The sequence below is a fragment of the Xiphophorus couchianus genome, chromosome 24, assembly GCF_001444195.1.
Source record: "Xiphophorus couchianus chromosome 24, X_couchianus-1.0, whole genome shotgun sequence".
In the NCBI taxonomy this organism is placed as follows: Eukaryota; Metazoa; Chordata; class Actinopteri; order Cyprinodontiformes; family Poeciliidae; genus Xiphophorus; species Xiphophorus couchianus.
In genome coordinates this window covers 9657015-9668320 of record NC_040251.1, presented here as the reverse complement: position 1 = coordinate 9668320, position 11306 = coordinate 9657015, and the positions used below count along the sequence as shown (strand labels likewise).

At 37.7% G+C, this 11306-nt stretch overlaps 1 protein-coding gene across 1 annotated transcript in view; it reads right to left on the bottom strand.

Moving 5' to 3' along the window:
* Window positions 1-7171: 7171 nt before the first annotated feature.
* Window positions 7172-11306, bottom strand: part of tshz2 (teashirt zinc finger homeobox 2) — a 55011-nt gene continuing 50876 nt past the window's right edge. The window contains exon 2 of the mRNA XM_028011513.1: window positions 7172-10929. Coding sequence (XP_027867314.1) covers window positions 7889-10929 — 3041 coding nt within the window. The 3' untranslated portion in view covers window positions 7172-7888. The remainder of the gene's footprint in view (window positions 10930-11306) is intronic.

The window sequence follows — 11306 nt, the reverse complement described above, 5'->3', positions numbered from 1 at the left end:
CTGAGTCTGTTTGATTTACTAGATTGTCATTTATGTTACTAATGTGGAGATCATCATAACAAATCCATATTTCAAGTGGTAGAAACATTTATTAAATGTTTATGGCATTCAAATCTAAATTTAAAAAGTAAATGAACATAAAAAGGGCCTGCAAACTGAAATGCAGCCCTCAGAATCGGGCTTACTGGCAATGATTCAGAATTTAGAATATTAATCAATAATCCCTGTTCGAAGCGTGGCAATAGTGAGCATCTATAATTATTAAACAATCATTACACAAGAAGAGCAAAAGGCCAGAAAAAAAGTGAGGAGAAATAATTAAAAAGCCAATCAGGCAGAGGGTCTGAGTCATCTGAACACGATCGGGAGTGAGGACAGACGGATGGATGGACTGTTTAAGATTCTGGAAGTTTGGAAATATCTCATGCATTATAGCTGAAGCCCCACCCCTGGTTCCCCTAGTTTAATCCTTTTTGCAAGTGCTTCATCAACCTTCAGCTTTTCTGACAAGACAGAAGTTTCAGCATGTATGATTAATAAGATACAAATGTGCAACTGATATTTGATAAATGACTTGGGTTTCATATTCATGATGTACAATGAATATGCAGCACCAGGGGCTTAGGCCTACTTGATTGATCAAATGTATTCCATTCATCACTTACTTTTGCTTAATTAGCATATTTGGAGCAACACCATTAACATGGGAGGACTATGGGCTATTTGGTAGATATGATGTATGTAAAAGAGCAGACATACATGCAGAACTCTTTGTCTTGTGGCGCTTCTGTTTCCAGCCGGGAGAATACATTATACAGCAGATTTGTACACTTTCTTATTAAACACAAAGCAGCATTAAAATATACGGTTTTCCACTGTATTTGTTCAGCCACATTTGTGACTAAAAATGATGTCACTCCATCTTCAGTAGTTCAATTTAGGACAATAAAATGTTAGATAACTACTTTGCGAACAGGAACAGAGAGATTTAATGCTCTTTCTGGGATATTTCTCAGAGGGGCGTAATAACCTGGGGACTTTAGGGAGAATAAATGGGAGAAAGGGGAGTTAGGATGTGGGTCATTATAGCTATAAGTTCTAAAGCCCTTCATTAAACACATGAGCTAGTCATTACCCTGCTGCAGCGTGATGAACATTTTGAACCCGTCTCCTGCCCCACCTCCGGTTTACATGCCAGATGATGCAGTGAATCCATGCCTGTCTGGCACAGGGCAAAGCTAAGTCAGGCTCAGTGTAAATGTTTCCTGCGTATCCAAGCAGACAAATTCTGATGCACATTTGCCCTATTACAGCACATCAGCGTCAGCCGGATGCATGCTAGTGCAAGCACGGAGCGTACACTTTATCATTATTTGATAGTATTTTTAATGACAGACTGACAAAGGATTTGCAAATGCGAGCCGCCGTCAGTTTTCGTGAGACTGGGTTTAACTCAGACTGCAGAGCGAGAAATACCCACGTGAATAATCTGATTTTTCAGCCAGGCAGCTAAAATGGCTTTGAAAAGTTACTTATTGGAAACAGCTTTATGTTTTGAGTTAGGCTATGTGAAGTTTTAGAGGTATACCACAAGACATCGACATCATCAACATAAGGTATGCTGCAGAATACAGACTTTCTCTATTCATTTTACTGATCATTTTTCTAGATATAATCACAAATAAAACTGTCTAAATCAAGATATGTTTTAAAATACATTTTTCAATATATACAATTAAGGGACTCTTAAGGGATTCTTCACATGTTAGAATGATATTGGAAGTAAATTTAATGTTTGAGCTCTTGTGTTTTGAAAATGAGAAATGTGTCTTGGCCTTGATACAATCGATGGGACGAATGGGGAAAATAAATAATTTTGCGCTTCTCTACATTAGGAAGAAAATTTGATATTTACTGGAGACCAGCTGTTTCTGATCTAAATTTTATTTTATCATATACTTTTTAGTCAAATCCATATTCCGTGGAGTACTATCAAATAAATCATAAAAAATACATCTAAAAGAAACAAATGTTTCTCATCAGATATGACAACATAGCAATATAACACTGTTCCATTTATAAAACCAGAACGGACATATAAATTAGCTTAGTAAGAGAAAGTAAAAGTTTATAACAATACATTGTTTTTAATGTATACCATTTTTAATTTGTATTTCTGTCTTTTCTTTCTGATTACCGAAAGCATAGCTTCTTTATTATAGACACACAGGAGTCTGTTTTGTGGGTTTACTGGTATTTCTGGTTTCCAGTTATTAATCATGGTGATGTGATCTCTCATAGTAATGTCAAGTACCAGATTTAGCCAAATGACACTTCTTGTTGCACCGCTGTGATACATTTTGTTTTTTAATTTAGCACACTGTAACAGAGTGTTTACTGTTGGTCACTAATTGATTGGTACAAAGTTATTTTTGATGATGTTAACAATAGGCTTCAGCAAAGAGTTAGCTTGTTTGGAATTATTCAAACAGCAAATTAGCCAGTGTCTTGACCATTTTGCAGCTGCATGTTGGAAAAAAATATATTTCCTCCCAATTCAGTATAAATAACAATACTTATATATTTTAACGAAATGTAAAAAAAAAACAAACAAACAAAAAAAGGTACAGGTTAGCAAGGAAATGTTAACGGTTAAGCAGAAAAACACCTGGCAGGCCTAACTTTCAATGGAAGACAAAACAGAGAAACAACAGAAAGTTATTAGAAGCAATAATTGCACAAAACAGATACTGGAGCTGAGTGAGGAAATTGAGCTTATTGAGTACTAGGGGTTAAATAAACTTATTAATATACCAGTTGATAGAAATACAAACAGTTCAAAATTTAAACCTGTACTACAATTTTGATGCAAGTTAAACGTTTTACATTGAGATGTCTGGTTGATTTTCAGGTGGTTAGTCCTAACTGGTAATCTGCTTATCAGAAACAAAACAAATCTGATCTTTTTTCTTTAAATCTAATTAAGCTATTTAGGAAATAAGCTAATTTTAGAGTCAGCTGGTTGTTTAAAAATGAACTTTGTAAAAAAAACCTTCTGGGATAGAAAAACAACTTTATTATCTGCTATTCATCCAGATTACCACAAAAGTAGTATAAATCCAGCAGGAGACGGCTGGACATTTTGCAGCAAAGTGGTTTTGTTTTTATGCACTAGCTGGATCTGGAAATGTTGACAGCTTTTTGGAAATCTGAGGGTAAAGGTAAGGATCTATATTCTCTGGGGGATACGTACAGGAACTGGGATGAATTCAGCTGCTAATGCTAACAGCCTTAATTGCAAAATATAAGATGTCAAAGACAGCTTAAAATGTCACCTCTATGATCATTTTATCTTTAAAAATAACAGCAGCTCCTTTTAAAAACACATAGTGTGTCATCTCTCTGTCTAATGTAAATAATATTACACTTTAACTATGGAAAAGCTTCTATAGGGCTCTAGATTGGTAAAATGACTGGATAGAAAACATTTTATAGCAAATCAGAGATTGTTTTGCTAAATATACATTTAAAAACAAAATATTTTTATGTTTTAAGGTGAGGGGAAATAAGGTCAGAAAGCTGTAACCTGTCCTAATATGAAAAGGAGAGGCTTAATTTGTACAACTATCTCTGTAAAATTGAGCTGTTTGGGAGAAAGTAGTTTTAGTTCAATAAAAACATTTTGTAAAGATAACTGATTTGATCTTTTAATGAAAGCTTAATTTTTATACAAAGTAGACAAAATATTGTTGATGTTAATTGCAGTTCTTTAAAAGAAACTGGAATAAACATCTAAGAAAAATTGAAGATCAAAACCTGGACTTAGATTCTGTGACCCATGTATCTCCAGAAACAATGATCTAAGAAATGCTCAGATATATAGAAAATTCACAGTCATGGTAAAAATGAAGTAAACCTCAATTAATTTTAGAATTTCACATAATTCTAACAAATTTTGCTTGAATCTTGTGCACTCCAAAAAACATCCAAAAACTTTTCCATTTTCACTTCTTCTTTGATAAAACGACAAAAAAACAACAACCCTAGAATGACTTGAGGGTGTATTGTCGGTTTATAATGACTCTACTTTTAAAAAATGAAAATGAAATACAAGAACTCAAATTGAACTAAATACAGTAGTTTAGTCAGACATTGCATCATTTCTGGAACGTATTGGCAAATGTATATGTTCATTACAGGATTTATGTTTTTCCCCTTTTTTATTTTGACAGTATTTGTTTTCCATACATTTGTCCCATCCTCTGCTGTGGCTGCAAAAACGGATCCATTTTCCTGGTTTCCTCTGAACTGTGTTATGTCTGTTATTGATGGCAATCAGTTTGTGTTTGGGCCTTTGTGTGCCCAAAGGAGGCTGACTGTGCTTTGTAATTAGCCATGACATGCTTTATAAATGGTGCAATTAACAGCGTTTATATCCAAACATCCTAAATCAATTAATATAAAGCACACTGAGAATTATGAGCCTATTTCACTTGATTTTACGCAATGTTTAATCTGAAGTATTTTTTTTAAAGATTGAAAGGGAATGTGTTAATTTGAGAGGCAGATCAAACTACTATATTTGAAACAATTGCTTCAATAATTCACATAAATGCTATTGCTTTACATCTGTACACCGTTTTGTGTACAAACAGCAGATTTAATCAAAATTTAAATCAAAACAAGGTACATTTTGACAACATTTTGTTGTCAAATTCTCTATGCATGATTAAGTGTTTATTTCTTAATAAAATCAAACAAAAAAATTTTATTTTAATATGTTGTGTGCATCTTATTTTCAGTATCTGGTGCATAAACCCGACTTGAAATGTAAATGATTAACCAGTAACAGCCACAGTTGTGATCCGTTCCTGGACCAAGCATTCTGCTGCAGCTTAAGAACAATGCCTGCTTCAATATAAAATAAGTTCCTCCTCTAAAACATAATGGCCCTACAGACAAATCAGAGATCCATCGGCAAAGAAAGGCACTAAATAATTTATAGCTTTAATCTGCTCACTGAGGTGTGTGGTCTTTGACAGTAATTATAAATGCAGGGAGAAATTATAGCGGAATACTTTAACTGCATTAGGAGTCATCTGATGAACAACGTGATTGCCTCCTCATTTCCAACAATAGGGGGCAAGTCGGTGTCACAGCATTCAAATCACCACAGAGCCCATGTGCTTTTCCCCATTTACCATCAAATGTCACTTGCCTGTTATAAAACAGAGATTTGATGGGTGGAGGTAATTGAGGACTTGATTGCTTGAAAAGAGATGAATTGCATAAAATGTTTATGAATTTAGGAGGCAATTATTTTTAATAGCTTTGAAATAATAGAGCTGGAGGAAATATGTTTAATTGTTATGATAGTATCTTGCAGCGGCCGCGGCGGCAGCTTTCACGGGGAAGCAATAAAGTCTGACAGGAGGATATATCTTTCAAGTGTATCTAAAAGTCATAAGGTGAAGAGAGGATTGTGCTGTGCTGTAGAGGATGGTGCTCTTTGTCTTATATGTTTTAAGTTCTCAGTGGATACAAAAACATGATGAGACAGATACTGTGAGCTTCAGGTTAATGCTTTTATTTAGTGATGGACCGAACAATCAGTGAGTGATTGGAAAAAGTTTCGACCAGTGATCTTTATTAAATCTGTCAGTATTTAAAATTTCCACCATTTCTGGTCCGAAGAACTCATCAACAAACAGATCCACTTTGATTTTAAGATAAGTCTGAGAAAAGTTGGAGATACGTTCTGAACTGAAACTACAAACTGCAAAAAATGTGTATGTAATTTTATGTTTTGTATATAAAATAATTAAATGAGAATATGGAGGCAGAATCTGAAACTCTGACTTATTTGTAGCCATATTATTTCCCTTTGGTTTGAAACTGGCTTATTTTAAATGTTTTGCTTTCATTTATAAGAAATGCAGAAGTGGTGTCTGTCATCATAACCATTAAGTTTTTTTCTCCTCTTTATTATTTCCCCCCAGTCTGAAAATGAATAATTAACTAAACAAATACATAAACAATACAATTTGCTGCAGTATCTGCAAAAATATTTGGTACACAACAAAAATTTATTTTATTACGCCGCCTTTTGTCAGCCCCTCAGCTACAGGTGTCCATAACTAATCTAAACCTCACTACCGATGGTCTGAATACTAGACTAGTCTTGATCAGGTAGAGGCAAAGTTAAGTTTGTACTTTATTGATTGTTTTTATTTTTGAGAATACAAGTACATGAAAAAAGAAAATGCAGGCACATCTCAATAAATGTTCCCATCATCAAAAGACTAATTTATTTCATTAAAGCAATTCAAAAATTTGTCATATTTTGTATATATTCATTACAGAGTGAGAAATATTAAGTACCCATTTTTTAAATTTTTATAATTAAAGTATACAAAGTACCACTCCCCAACCACCAAAAAAAAAAAAGAAGTTTCTCAGGAATAAGATAATTTACATATCCTGTTTTGTTCAAGTATAGTAACGGTTATACCTGTTGATCGTTCACTTTGCTGTCACCTTTTCCTTCCACTCAACTTTCCATTCATTTGCTTGGACAAAACGTTTTGTGAACAACCAGTTTCTTTAGCAATGGCCTTTGATGGCGTTCCCTCCTTCTGTCTAGTACAATATCAGTGTGTGAGGAAAGAGTCTAGGTGTCATCGTTTAGGCTAAAATTATTTATACCACTTGAAGATTTAGATCTAAAATGACTTTACTACAGACCCCATGTTTGTTTTTTATAGGAAATGAAATAGACGCACTTCCCTGAGATTCAATCAGAACAATCTAAAAGACTGATATATCTTCCTGTAAAAATAACATGTTAATAAAAATAAAAGATGACTAAATCAACAAGGAGGATAAATATGACTTTCACTTTTTAAACTGAAATACGTTTACATTTTAATGACATTCCTTTTTAATCAGATACACCCAAGTTTGTTCTGTTCACTTGTGAAAGAAAAACATTTTTTTTGTTTCTCTAAAAGTAACGAGTAGGAAAATGCTATAAATTTAGATTTTTCTACATAGGTGTACACCTTTGCTTTTATTACTGATCAAATCTATGCAGAAACTTGCATGTCAGCTGCAAATTGTGTAAAAAAAATAAAATTAAAAAATCCCATCCACAAAACACAAATACAAGCCATTATCAAATGTTAACTCTTTATTTGAATAAGTAAAAAAAGGTGCAGGTAATCACAGGTGTCATGTTGTTCTCATTGTTGCATGAAACTGTCTTTTTATGTTTTCCTAAAATATATTTACATGTGAAATGTCCTTGCTTCCAAACGGTCTAATCATTTTAGAGAAATGTACATAATCCGTGTCTAAACTGGTGATTAAACATTTATTAAAGTGCTTTTTATCGTCTTCTATCATTGCAGCACAAAACATCTTTACATAGCGATATACTGTACAGTTCTGCATGTGTGTTATCATTTCTCAGGCTACCTGCTTCAAAAGCTGCACATCTGTGCAGATGTATCACAGAGGTCGTACAAGTAGTTCAATTAGCTCATTATTATTTTTTTTTCCTTTAGAATACAATTGAAACTTGACATATACAAATAAATAGTAGTCATAGCCAGGGCTATTGCATGCAAACATCAGCAATTATGTTTCTTCAAGCAGTAATACATTTCATTACTGGTGGTGCATTTGAGCTGGGTGCAAAAGTATCTCTTAGTGTTTCCGCAAACAACGTCTAACCAGTGTGTCTCCGCTGAACTCCATGAGTTTTTTTCTGAAAGTCATGTTGATGCACACTATACAACGCTAATTGAAAAATGGTTGAAATATCTGACCCGTGTAATAAAATGAAAAAGGAAGAAAAGGATAAAAGTTAGAATATCCATATAAAACATTACTCCTTGTCCATTTCCACATATTGTGAATGGTTATCAGGGGACTTGCTGTGAGTTTTACTCAAATGGAGCTTGACTGCATGATTGCTCGCAAATGTCCGACAGCAGAGCTTACATTTAAACTTTGAGTCAATGTCTTCCTCTGACACCAGAGAGTCGGTGGCTCTGATGCCGAGAGCCTTCAGCATTTCGGGCTCCTCCACCTTTGTCTGGTGCTCAACCGGCATTTTGCACATGTCTTTGATTTGGAAACCCAGATGGGATTCTAAATGGGAAATGAACGTGGTTGGTGACCTAAACTGGGAAGCACAGTCATTGCAGTAGAAGATCGGATGGCCAGTGTCCATATTCTTCAGGAACTTGGTTCCTCCTGTTTTCCTCAGCTGGTACTTTACATTCGCTAGCCAGTGGCTGATGGTGGTCATTGACAACCCAGTAAACTTGGAGATGTGCATCCGTTCCTGAGGGCCAAGATCTGAGAGCAAATACTTCCCCTCAGACGTTTGGAAGAGGCTGGAGGCAAACTGAGCTTGCAGGATGAGAAGATGGCGAGGATTCCAGTTCGATTGCCTGCCTTTGCGTTTGTGGACGGAGTACACCTCAGCAGACACGTCCTCAAAGAGTCTGACGTCCGACTCCAACTTCATGGTCGGAATCCTTGATGGTAAGGATGGTTTTGGTGTTGTGGCTTTTGGAAGAACCTTAACCATGTCAGCAATGTCAGACAGAGCGTATTTCTGTGGTATTGGTGTAGAAGGCCCTAGCAACAAGGTGCTTGCCTTGCTGTGCTTAGATTTAGTCAGATCTATTGGTTGGTCATCATTAGCCACGAGGAAAGTCTTATCAGGTCTGTTTCTTATAGGACGTCCGAGCATTAGAGGCGGCTTCTCATTGCCCCGGTTAAACTCAGCAAAAATAGACTGGGCGTGTGCAGATAGTTTATCTGCTCTTGAGTTATTGGGTTTATTTGCTTTGCCCAAATGATTGTTCAGAACTGACTGTAGCGCACTAAGAGGGTTTATGCCAAGCATATCTGGAGTGTCACTGAGAGGCTCTGATGTGGTGCTGCGTCCGTTGCTGGCAGCGGGGCTCGGCGTCTTGCCTCTGTCAGAGAAATCTGGGCTCAACTTCCCTTTGATCGTTTCACTTCCTTCATTCATGCAGTCTGCATCGAGCTTTGAAGAGGAAGAGGAGTCATCCTGACAATCGCTGTCATCATTCTCCAGCAGATCAAACTTAATATTCTGACTTTCTTTACCATCGCTAATGCCAACCTTTTCTTTTTTGATGTCCACGTTTTGATGCAGTCCCTGGGGAAGCTCAACTCCCAAAGCGCTGTGGTACAGTTTCCCCTTTGGGGCAATCGGCCTCAACTTGTGGTTAAATGTCTGCTTTAGCTGTGCAGGGGGAGACGCAGAGAGAGAGGTGTTTTTGATGATGCCAGAGAGCTGATAGGCAGCGTGGATGCTCGGGTAGGCACTCCAGCTTGGTGTCCCTGTTTGAGCCTTATTGATAGCAGAGGCCACTGTATTGGCTAAAGATTTTAGGATGTCCCCTCCTCCACCTGACTCTTGTTCAAGGTCTTCCTCGCGAAGATAGGGGTATTTAAAGACTCCATTACTTTCTTTTTGATCCTCATTCTCCTGCTTGTCATCTTTTGTTTCAGTTTCTTCCATTTTGTCTGATGTTCCTTCCCCCTGGCTATCCTTCTCAATGCTTCTAGGGGAGAGGTTTTTCGGCGACACCTTTTCTCCTTCAGTGTCGTTGGCTGCAGGCTCAGCTATGCCCTGGATCTTCTCCACAGCCAGTGGGTCAAGTGCTAGCTGTTTGCCCTTTTTAGATGCAGAGTTTGTGACTTTGATGAAGTGCCCGGTGACCATCATGTGCGTGGTAAGCTGCTGCAGTGTGTCATGAGAGCTTCCACACTCCATACATTTGAGAATTTGAGACTTACATGTCTCAAACTGCCATGTGTAGCTAGCTCCATTCTGATATCCGTAGCGATTATTGTTGGCGTTTGAAAGGGTGGCGGTCCGCTGTGCCTCAGAGTAGCCAGATACACCAGTGGTCGAGTCTGGAGAGCAGGGCCTTGTTGTTTCAAACACCCGTTTCTTTGCTGGTGGCAGCAGTTTGGGTGTAATCACTGGGATTGGCTCTTTTAAAGGCACTTTTTGGTAATGCTTAGTTTTAATCATATGCACACTTAGATCCTGCAGCGAGTCAAAAGAATGGCCGCAAAACATGCATTTTAAAACTTTCTGTGCATCCTCCTTCCCTTCCATGTCTTGCAAATTTCGCTTTCTAGATTTAGAGGATGAGGCTGAGGAGTTGCTCTGCTTGCTGTGGTTATTATCTTGATAGTGTCCGGTCTTGTTCATGTGGACAGTGAGCTCCACCAGTGTGTCATATGCAGCGCTGCAGTCCTTACAGCGGAAGCGGCTGGCTCCTGTGAACACTGAGCCACAAGGTTTGGTGGTTTGCCTATAAAGGTGAACGGAACTGAACAGGTTGGGCTTGGATGCAGGTTTCGGTGAAAGCGTCTGCTGCAAGGTCTTGGAGAGCGCGTCCTGGTGCCAGTCAAACTCATTCTTGCTACTCCCATTGGTGCTGTCACAGTTGGCTTTGCTAGTATTTTTGCCCACTTTTAAGTCTACACCGATTCCAGTCCAGTAGGAATCTGACAGAAAGTTTGCATAGGCTGCTCTCATTTTCTCCAAGCTGCTGCCTGACTCCTCTTTGTGTTTCGAACCACGACTTTCTTCATCCCTCTGGCTCTCTGGCGGTGAAGACGTTTTAAAGTCTGAGAGTCTGTCACTGCTGTCGCTGAGACGAGACTCCAACTCCAACTCCTGATTGGAAAGCACACTAATGGGGGAGTTCTGGTTGCTGTAGGTGTTGGTACTCTTGTTGTCCAACTCTCTGTCCTCACATGCCTTGGGGCTGGTCTTCTCTGAGCATTCTTCTTCGGTTTGAGCTTCAATCTCACCATCCTCTTCTGGAATGGACTCCTGGAGAGGAGCATCTTCATCTGGTTCGTACACTGAAAAAAGAAAAGGACAGAGAAAATGTGCATTAAAATACAATGTTTACCTCGCAACATCTAATTTATGCTTAGATTTTTAGTGTGTGCAACAGCGCCCTATTTAGCTTGGTTTTATGTTTGGAGGTCATTATACTGCTGAAAGACAGTTGCGACACATATTCAGTTGCACACTCCTCATTTTTACTTAAAATGTCTCGACTCCATGATGCCACGCATTGTAATTAGGTTCAGAAGGGCAATTGTAAGAAAACAGGCCCACAGTATCAGTAGTCTCTACTATACAAAAAAGTGGTGCTTTCCACATGTTCATCTTTTTCTTTGTCGGTTTCATTTTGCTGACGTTACCATCTGCCTTAAATTAACACGGGTAAAAA